This window comes from Colius striatus, chromosome 4 (assembly GCF_028858725.1).
Source record: "Colius striatus isolate bColStr4 chromosome 4, bColStr4.1.hap1, whole genome shotgun sequence".
In the NCBI taxonomy this organism is placed as follows: Eukaryota; Metazoa; Chordata; class Aves; order Coliiformes; family Coliidae; genus Colius; species Colius striatus.
In genome coordinates this window covers 74,730,512-74,749,010 of record NC_084762.1, presented here as the reverse complement: position 1 = coordinate 74,749,010, position 18,499 = coordinate 74,730,512, and the positions used below count along the sequence as shown (strand labels likewise).

Genomic DNA, 18,499 nt, shown 5'->3' with positions numbered 1-18,499 from the left:
CTTCCAGTCAATGGGGATCTCCCCAGTTAGCTGGGACTGGTGACAAATGATGGAAAGTGATTTGGTGAGCATTTTCACCAGCTCCCTCAGTACCCTTGGGTGGATCTCATCTGTCCCTGTAGATTTGTGTGTGTCTTAAGTGGTGTAGCAGGTCACACACCATTTTCCCTTGGATAATGGGGGCTCCATTCGGCTCTTCCAGCTCAGGGTGCTGGATAGCCAGAGAAAACTGGTCTTACTATTATTTTGTTTCTCTTAATTGTTCTGTGTGATGGTTATCAATGGCATTACTTCTATGTTAACATCAAACTACTGTTACAACTAGGGAGTAGTGGTGCGTTGTGTGCCCTGACAAGATATTAACATTATGGACTGATTTTGTACTTAGCTCTTTCCTTTGTAAACTGAAAGTCACCTGTAGGGACATGGGGACTCTATACTACGTACATAGGGTGCTTTAACCATCCCTATGAGAAGAGCCTATGATTTAGTGTAAAAAAAGGAGGAGACATAATTAGGAAGTATTTTGATATGGATTTAAAGAGTTCATTTGTGATTTCGTAAGATTTTTGTGAATAAATGAATAATTGGAAGAATTTTAGTTTTTTTAATATACTTTGGACCCTTATTGCTTCCAACAATTGGTAGACTCAAACAGTGTATCTACCTCATCTATTCCTCCAAATGGCATTAGCAGTGTGTTTCTGGTGTCCTGTGTTTCAGTGTGTGCTCATTACCTCTGGTTCTGTCACTGGGCACCATTGAAAAGTGCCTGGCTCTGTCCTCATTGTGCTTTACATTCAGGTATTTGTATGAATTGAGAAGATCCCCCTTGAGCTTTCTCTTCTCTATGCTGAACAGTCTTAACTCTCTCAGCCTTTTGTCATAGGAGAGATGCTCCAGTCCCTTAATCATCCTTACAGACCTTTGTTGGACTCTCTCTGGTATGCGCATATCTCTCCTGTACTAAGGATCCTAAAAGAACACCCAGCACCCCAAGTGTGACTTCAGCAGTGCCGGAAGGATCACCTCCCTTGCAGCACTGCTGGCAGCACTTTGCATAACACAGCCCAGGATACCATTTGCCTTTCTTGCAGCATACAAAATACTTAAGTGCCTTTAATGTTGTGTAAAAACATCTGCACAAGATAATTTTGGTCTACAGAAACAACATAATGAGAACTTTTTGTACAATGCTTTGTGCTCCTAATAAGGGAAGAAATGGTGTATGTATAGCTCAGCTGCCATTCTGCCACAGTTAAATAATGTTTGTGGTTCTAGAAGTATAGTTTTTGGAGAATTTCGTATTTGTGTGTTTTCTGTGGTATGCATAGGTGGTGTATATGCTGCAAAAGGTTTAAATTGCACAAAAATTTTAAAAAATGAACAATTTTGAAATAGTTTTTGAAAATCTTTGTTGTGGTTTAGGCCCATCTAGGAACCAAGATCAGCCATAAGTACCAAGGGCCTTTGCAACACCCTAAGGACAGGGAAGACTCAGTTGCCACTTATGATCTGGGGCAAAACAGACAAGACTACTCAACTTGGGGAAGAAGATGAATCTTAATCTGCCACAAACTAAAACATAACAAACAGAATTACCCAACCAAAAATTATACAGCGTAGAGTGGTGATGAGAAGTATGACCAGCCCCTTTAAGATCCTTTTCTCCCCACCTCTTCCTGGGCTCGGAGCCCTGATCCCACTGTCTTTACCTCTTCCCCTGAGTGGTGCAGGGGGGGCAGGGAATGGAGGTTTCAGTCAGTCCTTTCCTGATGGCTTCTGCCAGTTGTCTCTTCCTAGGGCAGATGGGCTCCTCACTAGTCCTTCCTGCTCCACCACACACTGGGCAGCTCTGCACAGGCCCCTCTGACATGCATTCTTCCCAAGGGCTGCAGCTCCTCTCTGCTTCCTCTGGGCTGGAGTCCAAAACACTTGCCTCCACTGGCACAGAGTATCCAAACCTTGCCCCCTCTGACACAAGGTCCTTTCGGAGCTGCTGGCAACCTTTGGTCCTGTCATTGCCCTCTGTAGGTTGCAGGGCCACAGCCTGCATTCTTGCCACAGGCTGCATGGGGGGTCTCCTTCTCCTTTCCTCTTTCTCTGAGGCTCACGGAGTCACCTCCATCTTACCCTACTCTTCCACTTCCTCCTACACACTACAAATTTCCATTCTTAAATAATGACTGCTGAGCACCAGATTGGCCCAGCTAGGGTGGAGGTGAGTCCATCTCAGATGCAAGGGAAATTTCAGGAAATATATACAGGGACAGCACTGCAGCCCCTTCCTGCTGTTACCAAGCAGAAGTGGCTCCATATAAACCCATCACAGTCTTTTTTTGTTGTGATTGCATCGTAGTGTTCAATATGTAGCACATTATTTCCCGAAAAGGTAATTTTGTATGGCTTAAGCATTAGAGGTTCATTGTGTCCTTCTAAATATTATAAGATGTTAAGATTTTTCTGGGCCCCTCACTACAAGAGTGACATTGTTCCAGAGATGGGCAAGAAAGCTGGTGCAGGGTCTGGAGAACAAGTCTTAGGAGGAGTGACTGAGGGAACAGAGCATGTTTAGCCTAGAGAAGAGGAGGCTCAGGGGAGATCTCGTAATTCTCTACAGCTCCCTGAAAGGGAGTTGTAGTAAGGGTGGGGGTCGATCTCTTCTGTCCAGTAATAAATGATAAGACATAAGGAAATGGGCTCAAGTTGTGCCCTGGTGGAATGAAGAATAGAGTCAGAAGAGTGGAGGGAGATAAAGGTAAATCAATAGGTAAAGGAAAGCCATACAAGCAAAGCAAAATTAGGAATTCATTCACTACTTCCTACCACCAGGCAGCTGTTCAGTCCTCTCCTGGAGAGCTGGGTTCCATCAGTGTAATGGTTACTTGGGAAGACAAATGTTACCAGTCCCAAAAGTCCCCCTCCATTACCCCCTCTTTCCTCAGCTTTCTATGCTGAGCATGATGTCATCTGCTGTGGGATATCCCTTGGGTCAGCTGGAGTTACCTGTCCTTGTTGTGTCCTCCCCCAGCTTCTTGTGCACTTGCAGCCCACTCACCAATGGAGTGGTATGAAGAGTGGATAAGCCCTTGATTGTATGTAAGTGTGACTCAAACAATAATAACGTGTCTGTATTATCAACAGTGTTTTTGGCACAAATCCAAAACAGAGCCCCGTACCAGCTATGATGAAGAAAACTTAACTCTACCTCCAAGAAAAACCAGCACATTTTGCACCCCTTATTCCATACCATTTACGTCAATCCTTTCAGAAGTATACCTGTTGCTGTACACATATAACCATGGACCGATGCTTTGAGATGTACTTACTCTGGCATAGGCTTATCTATGGCCACAGATTCTTCAGGGTGATGTGCTCCTACATCAGCTCATACACAGGTCACAGTCCTTTTGACTCAAGTTCACCCTGATGTTCCAACCCGTCCAGCACAGCGTCACAGAAACGTCAGTGATGTCCTGGCCATCTGCCAGTCCAGGTGCATAGCCATTACCCTTATCAAAGTGTTCCCGGGCACACCAGAGTAAGGTGATAAGCAGATAGCAGTACAGTAGGCAGTGAAAGCAAAAAAGCAGCCACTAATAGCACAAGAATCTTAATTTCCAGTAAGGCAAGCAAGCCCTCTAGTGAGCCTAAGAGCCTGCCAACTAATAGCTAAACAGCAGTAACGGTTAAAAATTTGGTCTAGTACATTTCATTCAACTCTGTTGTGATCTTGAACCCTTTGTGCCTCATGTTGGGAGCCAAAAGGACTGCCATGCCTTAAGCCCAACCAAGCAATTCGCAACAGTGGCTTGCTCTGTGTAGTTTGGTATAAGGAAAAGAATTGGTAGAGTAAAAGTGAGAAAACTCACAGGTCGAGATAGACATTTTAATAGGTAAAGCAAAAGCTGCGCACACAAGCAAATCAAAATCAGGAATTAATTCACTGCTGCCCATGGGCAGGCAGGTCTTCAGCCATCTCCAGGACAGCTGGCTCTGTCAGTCTAACAGTCACTTGGGAAGACAAACACTATCACTCTGAACATCCTCACTTTCTTTCCTTTCCCTTTATATACTGAGCATGATGTGCTGTGGTGTGGGGCATCCCTTGGGTCAATTGGGGTCAGGTGTCCCATCTGTGTTCCCTCCCAGCTCTTTGTGTATCCCCAGCCCACTCACTAGTGGAGTGGTGGAAAAAGCAGAAAAGGTCTTGACACTGTGTAAGCGCTGCTCAGCATTAATGAAGACATCCATGTGTGTATCAACCCTTGTTTCCAGCACAAATCCAAAACATAGCCCTATACTAGCTACTATGAAGAAAATTAATTCTGCCTCAGCCAAAACCAGCAGACCTGTGCTTTCCTGTTACTGCTGTTCCTGATAAACACAAATTATGCGCTTTGGGGCCTTCTTATAGGCAACATTGACTTCTATGGGCTTTTCTGAGTATTGTGTGCATTTTGGTGTTAGATACTTTTTACTTTTGTAACATGTAACAATGCTAGATCTTTCCTTTACTGATGATCCCCAGGCCTCTCTTCTATTTCTTGTATTCTCAGTCCTTAGATACTTTGTCAATCTTTTGGTATGGGTGTTCTGTTACTCTGTCCTAAGAGCTGGATTTTGCCATGCAGCTGCAAAAACACTTCTCCACCTAGAGCTGATCCAATGCTCTCCATGTGGTTTAACTAGTATTTTTTAAAAAACTAAATGTAAGGATTTACCTCCTTAGGAACACAAAATGTTGAAGAGAGACCTTGTCTGCACAGTCTTCTAAGCACAGCCTCTCATAATACTTGTTTTGTGATGAGCTTATTGATGAAAGTAGGCAGTGAATTGTATACATATCTAGCTATAGATTTGTCTCAATAATTTTTTGCTGCATGTTCAGGATTGACTGTGTGGAAGTCTTTGAAGATTGAGGACATTGTGTTGTTTCCGAACTGGGAAAGCTCTGACAGAAAGTGTTACACTCAGCATGCCATAAACCACTCATCATTCAGTATTTGTTAACAGCCAGAGCTTAAATTGCCTGTAGTTTGAGTCTTCAGAAAATCACAGTTTTAGTGTACTTGACCACAAAATTATTAACTCACGTAATGAGAATTGTCTCGGCCCAGGTATACCTTGAGTAAGTCCCTATGTTACCTGTACACCAATGCATGTGGCCTGGGAAATAAACAGGAAGAACTAGAGGCATCGTGGGTGAGGATGCAGGGTCGCAGTCAATTACAATTACAGAGACATGGTGGGACAGTTTGCATGACTGGAGTGGTGTTGTGGATGGCTATTTAGATGTACTATTTAGAAAACACAAGCTAGTGAGGCGAGGTGTTGGAGTTGCTCTTTATGTGAGAGAGCAACTGGAATGTGGAGAGCCTAGCCTAGGAGGGGACAAACAGTGGGTTGAAAGTTTATAGGTGAAGATTAAGGGGAAGGCTAGTAGGGGTGAGAATGTTGTGGGAGTTTACCACAGGCCACGTGATCAGCAAGAGGAAGTTGATGAGACCTTCTATGGACAGCTGAAAACAGCCACAGGATCGCAGGCCCTGGTTCTTCTGGGGAACTTCATCCACCTTCATATTTGCTGACAAAGCCACACAACCAAGCATGGGCAGTCAAGGAACTTTCTGCAGTGTGTTTATGAGAACTTCCTGACACCGATTGTTAAGGAGCCAACAAGGAGGAGCATGCTAGTTGGAACTTGTACTAACAAATTTTTAACACTTAAAAGTACTTAAAAGTGTCAAAAAGCATGGTGTGGCACTTATTTCTGTAGTCTCAAGTGATGAGATGAAGGGTATCAGGCAAAAGCTGGAACACAAAAAGTTCCACTTAGTCATAAAGAATAGCTATTTTACTGTAAGAGTGAGGAGTGTGGAGTCTTCTCTGGAGGTTTTCAAATCTATCTGAATGCTTTCCTGCATGACCTGATCTAGGTAGACCTGCTTTAGCGGGGTGATTGGACTGAATGGTCTCTGGAGATCCCTTCCAACCCCTACCATTCTGTGATTTTTGTGAAGAAAAAAAGATCTGGTCGGGCATGTGAAGGTTGGAGGCAGCCTTGGCTGTAGTGACCATGAGTGTCATGGTGGAGTTCAAGATCCTGCAGGGAAGATGCAGAGTGGCAAGCAGGATTGCAGCTCTGGACTTTGGGAAAGCTAGCTTTGGCCTCTTCAAAGACCTGCTTGGAGGACTCTCATGGGCAAGGACTCTAGAAGGTAGGGATGCCCAAGAAAGCTGGTTAATATTCAAGTGCCACTTCCTCTGAGCCCAAGATTGGTATATCTCTATGAGTAAAAAAATCAGGAAAAGGACATTAGGAAAAATTTTTGCACCAAGAGGGTTATTAAGCATTGGAATGGGCTGCCCAGGGAGATGGTGGAGTCACCATGCCTAGAGATATTTATAAGATGCATAGATGAGGTGCTGAGGGATGTGATTTAGTGTAGTGATGGGCTTGGCAGTGTGAGGTTAGTGGTTGGACTCAATGATGTTAAAGGTCTTTTCCAGACATAATGATTTTATGATTCTAGGAAGAACGTCATGAGGTTCAACAAGGGTAAGTGCAGCGTCCTGCATCTAGGAAAGAACAGTCCTGTGTACCAGAACAGCTCCACGGAGAGGAACTTGGGAGTTCTGATGGACAGTAAATGAAATATCAGACAGAAATGTTCTTTCGTGGCCAAGAAAGCCAATGACATCCTGAGGTACATTAAGAAGAATGTGGCTAGGAGGTGAAGGGAAATTCTTCCCCTCTACTCTTTCCTGGTGAGGCCTCATCTGGAGTGCTGTGTCCAGTTCTGGGCTCCTCAGCTCAGGAGGGACAGGGAAGTTCTGAAGACAGTCCAGTGCAGGGACACCAAGATAATCAGGAGACTGCAGCATCTCTCTTATGAGAAAAGGCTGCAGGATCTGGGACTGTTTAGCCTCAAGAAGACTGAGGGGACCTTATTCAATGCTTACAAATACCTAAAGAGCAGGTGTCAAGAGGATGGGACCAATCTTTTTCTTTAGTGCTCAGTGACAGGACAAGGGATAATGGGTAGAAGCTGGAACACAGAAGTTCTACTTGAACATGAGGAGAAACTTCTTTCCTGTTTAGTTGAGGGAGCCCTCTCCTCTGAAGGCTTTCAAATCCTCCTGGACGCATTCCTCTGTGATCTGATTAAAATTAATATGCTTTAGCAGGAGGTTGGACTGGATGATCTCTGGAGGTCCCTTCCAACCCCTACCGTCTGTGATTCTATGAAATCGTTCTGACCATACTGCAGTTTATCTTTCAATCTCTTCTTGCTTAACTTCAGATCAGGTAGACTCCCTTGGCTCAATGCCAAAAATGTTGTCTTACTTGAGCTATGCATAATGGGGTTTTCAATTTTCCTTGCATACAGTCCTTTGAAGCAGCATAGAAGTCAGCATGAAGTAGCACAAATAGAGCCTTTGAGTGGTCTGCTACTAAATAGAAACACTGAAAGATCTTGGAGATAAACGACAAGCAAGGAGTGCATGATGCACAGCAGGAATGATAACTGCCCGCTGTGGAGCATAGAGCTAATGCCACAGTCAATTTTATACTCTGCTACACAGGGAAAGGTTTATAAAAGTCACTGGGACTCCTTGGGTATAGAACACATGTACTTATTTGGGAAGCAATGGCAGTTTGAGCAGCTCCTACTGTGCTACATCCTTGTTGACTCTGCTGTGAATTGGATCAGGGAACTGACTTGTTGGAAAAATAATTTGGCAGAGAGGTTTATTTTTAACTAGGGTCAGTTACAGTGGTTCAGTGGAAGGGCTGACACACACTGGGAATTACTGCTGTAGGTGGCAGTGAAAGGAGGGACTGGAGCTTGCAACTGCTGTTTAAATAAATCTTCGTGTAACTGTGCCCTTGGGCTCCACGCCTAGTTTTTATGAGACTGGATAGAAGCTGGAATAGGGAAGTGGTTCTGTTTGTTAAATAGTTAAAACTTGTTATGAGCAACTGAAGTGCGTATAATCTTGCTGAGTAATCTTTTCTTTCTTTTGAGTCAGTTGGCTTAGAGTGATTTTTGAGTCGGCATTTTGTTTCTTCTGGACAATTCTTGATGATGATTTTTTTTGTAGGGAGATATGGATATGTACTAACACTTTCAAAAATGAAACTGGAAGGAGTTGTTATTAAATTAATTTCTGTGTAGGATTGGAAAAGTAAAGAAAGAAGGGAAAAATGCAACCCAGCATTGCAGCCAAATTATTCATTTTCAGTTTTGTAGTTTCTTGCATTTCTAAGAACATGTTGAGTTCACTTGCTTAGTTCTTGTGTTAAAACATCAATGTACTTGTAACTGAATGGTATTTCAGTTGTATGAGTAGTTTCTTTGTATTTCCTTGGAAATTGCATCACATGAAATGGATTATGTGTTTGGTTTTGCTTTTATTCTAGAATAAATGTTGATGAAATTAAGTATTCTCGGGGAGTCTAAATACCTGCAAAAGATTAATTCTTACTGTTTTTCTGGTAATGCTTTTTCAGGTGTTTATTTGTTTATTTTATGTTGACTTAAGAGACTGAACAACTGTGCTAGCTGATGACTTACTTCATAGTCTATGCAGTTTATGAAGCAGATAGATGTAAATATATCCCTTTTTTTTACTGTCTTGTATTTTCTTTGGTAATGAAACATCTGTCAGCTTGTTATCAGTTGATGCTTGCAGCTTATTGTATCATTTGTGGTATTATATGAATTCTGCAACATATTAAGATAGTAAATAAAGTGTTTTGGACTACCTGTCTACACCATCCCTTTATTTATAGTACGTGTCTAGTAATTTTTTTTTTAGCTTTAAAGCTGAGATTTATCTGGTCTGCTGAAGAATAAAAGGAGTGCTTAGTGTTTTGTGTGTGGTGCTTTTACAGAGTTCAATAAATGTCCTTTTTGCATTTTTTTTCCTTACTCTACATATTTTCAATTTTGTTTCTCAGTTTGAATTCAGTTACTTGACTAATTTGAGAGTACTTTTCTGTTCATTCTAACTCAAAAATAAGCAGCAAATGTGGCTGCAAAATTGCAAAATATTTTGTTGACTTAAGGAAACATAAGGTTCTAAAGAGCTTCAACTCTTCTGCATAAATTGTCAGAAGTAACTGAAGGCTGTTACTGAAGAAACCCGTTAAAAATTCAACATGGCTGTAAAAAATGCTGTTATGCACTGGTGAATTTAATGTAAAGGAATATGTTTTTTAGAGACCAGAAAATAACAGGCTGCAACTATTTTGTAAGTTGTGGATTGACATGTTGCTTTATCTTCACATAGTAGTAGTTGTGCTTGCTAAAATGTGACTTGTCTTACAAAATATATTCAGGGCCAGCTATGTTAAGATTTCCCTTAGTTCAATTGTAAAACTTTATAGTGGGTAGTAATGTGATGGCATAACTCACGTGAATTATCTACACTTAATACTAAAAACTAGGAAACTTTTGCATAGACAGCAAACTAAATGTTGGTAGATACTTAACCCCAGTATTTGTGTCTGAAATTGAAGGGCCATATATTTATTCTGATTGTGTTTTCCAATGAGGATGTCATCTAGCAATTCTTGAGTGATGCAGGCAATCTGAAAAGAAACCAAAAGTTCAGTGGGTGTTCATTCTCTAATCAACAAGAAAAAAAGAATGGTCTAAGAAAAATCCCATAGCATCTGGTTGACATCTATCATCAATAATTTCTGTAATTGTCTACAGTTAAAGTAACAAGCAATAATAGTTATTGGCACCTTCCAGCATAAGAGTACCCTAATATTTTAGTTGTCCTTTTTCAGGGCTGAGTAGGGTTTTGGGAAGTTTATTAGGGCACATCTGTATGTGTCTAGTTCTACAGTTTTGTGTCACTATGGAGCAGAGGCAGGGAGACAAATTATGTACATTCCATATAAAATTAAGGCACTAGCCTTAAAAAGAATAGATTACTTAAAAGACTTCATTAAAATTCTGTTAACTAGCAAAGTGTTGTTTGGGCATTTATATCTATCTTCATGCTATTTTGTCTCGCTATAGATAGTAAGAATCAAACTATCCCTGACAAATACATTTTCCGCAAGTGTTGTGATAGATGTTTGGCTATTTTTAGTACACCTTTATCCCTTGCTTTTTGTTTTGCGTTTGGTTTTTTTTTGTTTGTTTTTTACAAAGAAGCTTCAAAGTCATTTTCTCTAATTTGCAGATTACCAACAATGAGAAACTAATAGTGGTGCAATTAGGAATAGCTAGCGGACAAAGCTTGATACTGCTAGTTGTAGACTTAGTAGGCATTTCATGAACAGAAAGTTGAGAAATAAAAACCCCATGACATTCCTTTCATGTGTTTCCAAATGTAGGACTGTACTAATTTGTTGGGCAAACTGTCTAAAGAACTTTGGGACATGGATGTTTGAAGAATAGCTTTAGCCTTCCACAGTAGAGAAAGGGCTGTCTCAGGGAAGTATGCTGATATATATCATCTAGTCCAGTGCTGATCACTATTACATTTGTTTTGACAAAGTGCATAACTTGACAACTAACATGTATGGTCATACTAATATATGTATGAGTATTAGTTGTATATTGTAGAAACTGTAGTAACTGTGGATTGACAAGCAAGAGAATGGTGCATAGTCTGCCATCTGATCTGCGTCAGCCCTTTCTCTGGATTTGTAGCTCACTCACTCTAATTAGACTCTAGATCTACTGTAAGAATCTAGCTATATGGATGAAGGTAGTAGATCAGAGTTTAGCATCATAAATGCTATTGGGCAAATTCCTGAGTTAAAATGCCTAAAGTACATTTTCTGTATTATTTAAAGGAGTTGTTATGAAATGATCCTATTCTAAGTAGTTCAAGTATATATACTCTATGTGTCTATCTGAAAATGGTTTTATGTTTTCTTTCAGTTAACTGAAGACGAAATTGCAACTATTCTGAAATCTACTCTTAAAGGACTTGAATACTTGCACTTTATGAGAAAAATACATAGAGATATTAAGGCTGGAAATATCCTTCTTAACACTGAAGGACATGCGAAATTAGCTGATTTTGGTGTGGCTGGCCAGTTAACAGTAAGTAGAAAGATCATTTAAAAATGCCTTAGTGCTCCTAACCATGTTCTTTTATTTTTGTCTTTCTCCTGTGGTGAATTTTGTGTCTGAGAAGTGACTGGTGGTAGTGATAGAATTAACATTCCTTAACATGAGGAGTATTTAATGTATTTGCAAGGCTATTTAGTTCTTAGCTGTTTAGAACCTATTGTACTTCGTGTCCCACTTTAAACTTTTGTTTGAGGTTTATGATCATTGTCACCTGTTTGGCTGCTGTAGGCTGATGGACTGAATCTATTTGGTCTTGATTGGAAGTCACTTTGTATTTTTGACCTTTTGAGCTTTTGTACCATTTGACCTTTGAGTGGCTAATTTAACTTTTAAATATGGAATTAATATCAAAAGAATTTGAAAATAAGCATCTCTGGTTTAATGGCATAAATAATATAATTTCAGGATACAATGGCAAAACGTAATACTGTTATAGGAACTCCGTTTTGGATGGCTCCTGAAGTAATACAAGAGATTGGCTATAACTGTGTGGCAGACATCTGGTCCCTTGGTATCACTTCAATAGAAATGGCTGAAGGAAAGCCTCCCTATGCTGATATTCATCCAATGAGGGTAAGTATGTCTAGTGATGTTTTCTTGTTTGTTGTATTAAAAAAACGAACCTGATTATTGGAATCATAAAGCTGCATTTATGGACAAAGATTTTAAGACCAAGGAATTTTACTTGTTTTCCGTCTTCTTTACTGTAATTTGTCTGTATTTTAACACATCTCTGTAAGGTTTCAGAGTGCTTTAATCTGCACTTGAGAGAGAGCTAAAGCAGTAAGTGCTGCGTTGACTTGAAGGCAACAAAAAGAGTCTGTTCCATACTGTACTTGTGTTATGGAGAGTTCCATAACCAAGAGGCCATGCTTCTTAGAGAGGGTGTTCTGAAGTAAAGAGGACCTAAAGAAGGATTCAGGATTGTCCTGTGTGAGCACCATAATATTAGTAACCGCTGACTGTTTTTATTTATAAGTGACTCTTGAAATCTGTAATAGAATTAGTTTACTTTTTGCAAAATGAAATGTAAATAGAATTAGTGGTTTTATGAGAATTAAGAGTTATAAAGGAATTGCTTGGAGAAGTTTATAGGGAACAATATTTATCTAGGAATAACTATTGCCATTGTTAGTCATGCTTTATTTTGTTTTGAAATGAGCTATAGAGTAACTACATTGATAGCACTGAGCATGAAAAAGTACTCCATTCTTCAGTTGTTTATATCTAAAGCCCACTTGGTATTAATAATGCACTTTACATTGCTAAAAGCAGATCTGTTTCATCTTCATGATTTGCTGCAAAAATGGCATACATACTAGATTATTCAGTTTTCTTTTGCCTAGTGCCTTAGATATCAGGCTGTTAATATAAGGAAGCCACCACTGTTGCAAGTGAAGTAAAGATACTGCTCATACATGAGTTCAAGTGTATTTAGTGCTCTGGGGTTCTTGATTTTTGTTTGTGTGAACTTTTTGGAGTAGAGATGTTTTGTGAAGTTTTGTGTCAATTTTCAGTTCAGTTAAAGCTAGTGGATGTTTTGCCATTAGAAACATAGCGTAGTTTTGGAAGCAAAGCGTAGTAATTTTCTTGCACCGTATTTTTTTCCTGTGTAATTAACTATTTGAAAATTACTGTTCAAACCAAAAATACTCAGATGAAAGCTGAGAAAAAAAAGAAGTATCTCTGAAGGTTGTTTTTGGTGGAAATTTAATTTAAGATGAAGTAACATTTAACAGTATTTTGAAGAGCTATTGATTACAAATGAAATACATTTGATCATTCTGGGGTTTTTGCTTGTACTTTCAATGAAAATGTCTTAATTACATCTGAATTTATTTTAACATCATTATATGTAGTTGCACTAGCAGTTGAAAGGTGAGGACTACTATCAGACAGCAGTTTTATATGCATGACAATAGCTGCTTGTAAATCAAAGGTCAGTGAGTTTAAAAGCTTGTGAATCTGTTTAATTCTTCTAATCAAATAAATGCTATCAAAGGCCAAAGTAATTTAACACACCAATTCTGTATTACATAGAACATGTGTTCTTGTTAATAACTTACATTATGGTTTTTAAGGGCTTGTATGCAGTTAGTACTCTTTTGTATATTTGATACCTACAGTTTTTCTTAATTTTTATTAGTGAGTTGTTACAGTGGTTAACAAGAAATACACAGATTTAAGTTGCAATAGTTTTCCCAGTGTCATATGATATAGCTTCACAGGACTTTTGGACATATGTAGATGCTTTCCTACTTTGTTTTAGTTATGACACAGAATTGATACAGGCAAGCATGAAAGCTTGGGCGAATTTTCATTGCTTTTTCTAGATGTAGCTGGAGTTCTGTGGTATTTATGTAAGGCACAATTTTGTTACTTGGGAATGCATGTTGAAATTACCATGTGCACTATTTTGCTGTAGGCTGGTTGGCACTGCCACAAAGGTAATGCACTGCCAGTAGGCCATTTCCTTGTCAACTACATTTACAGCTTAATAGAAATATTACATGACTTCTTTAAACAAGTGTTTTGGCAGAGAGGAAATAGCAGATTCCATGCAAACAAGCATAGCTTCCTCTGCTTTACCACACTCTAGCTACTCCAAAGAATTGTACTAGTTTCAGCTGGGAAAGAATGAGAAGGGGGGGGGTACAAAATGGAATTTCATGTTGTTGGGGGAAAAAACAGCAGGTTTTTTTCTGTTTAAGTGTTCCTGGTTTAGTACATTTGCCTGCATAAGTGTCATGAATGCTATTTCACTTGTTTCTGCTGCAAACCTGAGTTCAGCAGAACCTGCAGTTATGCTTGGTTTGAGGCTCAAAGGTCAAGACCATTTGCTGGCCCAGTAAGTCAAATGCTTAATTCATGTTAGAATTACAGAGTGCCTCATATATTTGATGTCAGAGTCCTTTTGTGCTTTTACTAATGATAAAAAGTGAAGCATGTATTTTCTCTGAGTTTTCATCAAGGAAGGAGTTTTTTCAAGTAGTTTTAAAGGAGGAAAAAATACAGATGTCCTCAAGGTTGCCCTGAAACATGGTGATAAAGCCACTAGAAAGAGCAAGGAATTTGCTGATAAATCAAAAAAAATGCTCAAACCTAGATAACTTAACCTGTCCAGTGCAGTGAAAGAATGTTGATTGCAGTAGTCTGTGCAACAACCAGGGTTAATATGGCCAACTGCAAAGGCATCTGCCTTTGGTTGCTCTGTTGGGATGAGCAGTTAGGAATTTATAGAGCTAAAATTAAAGGGAGCTTCATTGTGGTTCTAGAGCAAGACTCGGTCTACTCTGAAGCTGCAGTGATATGTTTTACCAGCTGTGTTCCTGTGTCCCCCATTGACAGCAGCTTGTATGCTGTCCTGTAGTGATAAAAGTATTTATGTCCTACCACTGTTGGAATTTAATTCTAACCATTAACTGCTTTGTTCAGTCTCTCCTTTTCATGCAGTATCTGTCTTTATTATTTCTATTTGTTTCTAAGTTAATCTTTTAAACATTAAATCTAGAATGGAAGCATAAAGATTGGCACTGTTTTGCTATATTAACTGTGATTTTACTGTTTAGTAAAAATTCGTAACTTGCTTTTGAAGTATCTTCAGGGTTTGCTTATCAAGCCATAATCTTACATTAGTCATGAAAAGTGTTGCTTGTGGTGGAAGATCCTTTAAGCTGCAAATTTTTCACTTGATCATATTTCACCTACTGCTGGTATTTAGCTTTATTAACAAGTAGATGAACAACATTTTGCCATAAAGTTAATGTTAAACCTTAAGAATGGCTTGGTTTTGAGGTCTCTTCTCTGGGACTACCCTTAACCAAAAGTTTTCCTTATACTCATTCAATGACATGGTGACTTATTACTGCAAGGCTGTGGTTTTTATGTGTCCAGTTCTGGGCCCCTCAATTCAAGAAGGATAGGGAGCTGTTGGAGAGACAGGGCTACAAAGATGATTAAGGGAGTGGAACATCTCCTTTATGATGAAAGGCTGAGGGAGCTGGGGCTCTTCAGCTTGGAGAAGGGGAGACTGAGGGATGACCTCATTAATGTTGACAAATACATAAAGAGTGGGTGTCAGGAGGATTGTTGTCCAAAGATGGGACAAGGGGCAACGGGTACAAGCTGGAACATAAGAGGTTCCAAAGAAATACATGGAAGAATTTCTTCACTGTGAGGGTGATGGAGCACTGGAACAGGCTGCCCAGATGGGTTGTGGAATCTCCTTCTTGAGATATTCAAAACCCACCTGGATGAGTTCCTGTGTGACCTACTCTAGGTGGTCCTGCTCTGGCTGGGGAGTTGGACTAGATAATCTTTTGAGGTCCCTTCCAACCCTTAAGATTCTGTGATTCTGCAATTTGAGCCAGTGTAAGTATAGACTGCTGGTTATAGAGACAACCTATCCTTAGCCAGGAGTACCTAACCTTTCTGTTAAGCAGACAGTAGCATTGTTGTGGCCTCAGGTAGAGTTGGCTAGAGGAGCTGATGTTCTGAAAAATTAATGTGTCCAAAGCCTGCTAGGACTGAGAAAGAGAAGTTGTAAAGGAAAAAACTGTTTTACTGTGAGGATGACAGAGCCCTGGTGCAGGCTTCCTAGGGATGTTGTGGAGACTCTTTCTCTGGAGGTTTTCAAACGTTCCTGTGTGACCTGATCTAGGTGAACCTGCTTCTGCAGGGGGGTTGGACTAGATGATCTCTAAAGGTCCCTTCCAACCCCTACCATTCTATGATTCTATGTGATGGATGGGGGCAGTGGTTTGAATGGAGTAACCTCTTTTTGGCAACAGCTATCCACTGAACCTTATATAGACCCGTCTGTAAATCTGCAACCTGCCTTTTATAAAATCTTTTTGCAAGGTCAACACTTAAGAACAGGTTGGTGTGCTTCCCCCCAGCAAAAAAAAAAAACAGAAAAAAGCCAAAAAGCCCCCAGACACCTTTCTTTTATGTTTATCAGACAGCTGCAAGAATTCATGTTGCAGTGACATGGAAGAAGCTGGTAGTAGATGTGTTTTTCAACACTTTGTAGTATTGTCTTTGTTTCTTTATGAGGAGTTTTGTTGGAAATGGACATGTGGGCATCACATGTTCTACAGTGATCTGAAGGAAGCCAATTTGAACTGCGTCCATTTGCCTGAAGTCCAATCACGATATTTATTTTTCCATGGCACGTACCCAGATTATCCATGCCTCCTGCTTAGCCTGTGTCATTTCCATCCTGGACTAATCTGTTTGTAATAACATTTTATTCCTGATGTATCTTATACCAATCTACCATTTCCTATTTTTTTTTATTTTCAACATATTGTATTAAAACTGGAGATAGACGTGAGAATTACTGCTGTGTAAAGCTGTAAGAACCAAGGAAGGTGTCATGTTGAGCATTACTCTCTGTGACCAGTTTTTCAGTCACTGAGAAAATTGTTTCCTCTGTGTTTTGTGCCAGAAGTTGGGGAAAGGGAAAACAAAAAAACCACTTCTGGTGATGTTAGATGTCTTTCTGTATAGTCACACGTGCACTTCTTATTTCCAATAGATATAATTGTCTCATCAGTTTCTGTTATTTTCTTTGAAGATTCACCTATTTTATCTCAACATTGTTGCTTTTAATTTAGAGTGGGTTTGTGCAAGTACATTGTATAGTTTTCTTATTTTAGTGCTTTTGCTTATCTTAAGAAAAGACTTGGAGTTAACTTCTAAAGGTCCTTTTCCTTTTAAGAACTTTCTATGAGGCACTTTTTGTTAATTTGTAACTTGAGATCTTGCCTGCTGTTTCTAGATAGCCTGAGCTAATATTTAAAGAGATTTGAAATATGGATTTTTGATTGTACATTACTGTTTAGTATTTTACTACCTCTTAAAAGTCTTATGGAATGACAGTGAGCTGTGGTAGGAGTCATTGAGTGTGATTCCACAGGGAGGTCATAATTCTCCAATATTTCTGTTATGTATTCTGTGTTACGATAGTTCCCTTATGATTAAATATCTGATATACTTTTAAGTGACTTAATAAGATTATTTTGAAACAGTTAAATTTTAAGTCTTGAAGAAAGCATATGGGACTCTAACACATCTACTTCTTTGAATGGTAGTAATGCATACAGTTGAAAGAACAAAAAAAAACACCCCTTCATCTTCCTCTGGATCTTCCATTATGTCTTGTCTTTCTTAAAAGATCTGATTTGTCAGAACAGGATTTTAGTGTGTGTTGTCTTACAAAATACCACAGTCATTCTAAATCCATAAATAATAAATGGTGATATAATGTATAATGTATGTTTACAATGGGGACCTAAGACACTGATATGATATAGTTGAGGCAGTAGACAGTAAAATACATCTTGCTACAGGCTTCCCAAAGAGCTGTTGGAAGACCTTTGGACCTCTCTAAGCTTTAAAGTATTTGTGTTGCTTTAAACTGTCCAAAATGCAAGTGATGGCTGCAAAGGGGTGGTATTCCTACCTGTTTCCATACATTTTCATCACCCATTTCTGTTGGAATGAGCATTTAAAGTGTCTATATGAGTAGAAGCAGAAAATTGATCCATCTGAAAAATAACCAAGTTACAAGAAGTAGCTTTCACTGATATTGTTAATATGATGCTTGGACTAGGTGGGGCTGAAACCACATGTGTGGAACTGGTAGGAGAATCAGGTCATCTGTTTTTGGGGATCAGCTGAGTTGGTGCTGAAGATTGACTTAAAGTAATTGCAAAACCAGAGTCTTGCATGTCCATTTGTAAATTTATTATGACTAAAATTGAATAGTTATTTAAGGAAACTCTTGTATACCTGAAGGGTACATGAACGGTTGTAATGTATCCAGATACTGCCATGCATGGGAGCTATAGCTGTAGGTGCAGTGTGCCATGCTGGCTTTGCTGCTCTGGATTTCATTTATCTTTTGAATACAGAAGAGTCTGAGGGGAAGCAAAGAGATTCCTCTTCCTTTTTCTGATTGACTAGTAAGTATCTGCAGGCTGTGGAGCTTCTCTAGAGATGGTCCTTACAAGTGCCTGTTGTAAGGGACAAACTAACTTTTGTGTAGCCCATCCCACTTGTCCTTTCGTATTTTTTCTAGTTGGGTATATCAATAAAGTGAGACAGGGTTCTAGAACTGTCATGATTAAATGTTCTTCTACAATGGCTCCCTCCTTCTCCACCTCATCTGTTCTTCCATCCTTGAATGCTATTGCCATGATACATCTAAATTTCATAGAGTGAATGGCAACTGGCCTTCAGTTTTGCATGCAGCCGAAGGCAAGTATTGCTTCATAATATATTTGCCTCTGTGTCACTGTTGGTAGCCAGAATTTTCAAATAAATGTTGCAACTTTATTCAAGAAAAAAACCTGAGCACAATTAATACCAGACAGTATTTGTCTAAC

At 39.5% G+C, this 18,499-nt stretch overlaps 1 protein-coding gene across 1 annotated transcript in view; it reads left to right on the top strand.

Annotated features, from left to right (window-relative positions):
- The window catches only part of STK3 (serine/threonine kinase 3), a 136,574-nt gene that overhangs the window by 22,920 nt on the left and 95,155 nt on the right, over positions 1-18,499 (top strand). Inside the window, exons 5-6 of the mRNA XM_061995028.1 lie at positions 10,914-11,078; positions 11,514-11,681. Coding sequence (XP_061851012.1) covers positions 10,914-11,078; positions 11,514-11,681 — 333 coding nt within the window. The remainder of the gene's footprint in view (positions 1-10,913; positions 11,079-11,513; positions 11,682-18,499) is intronic.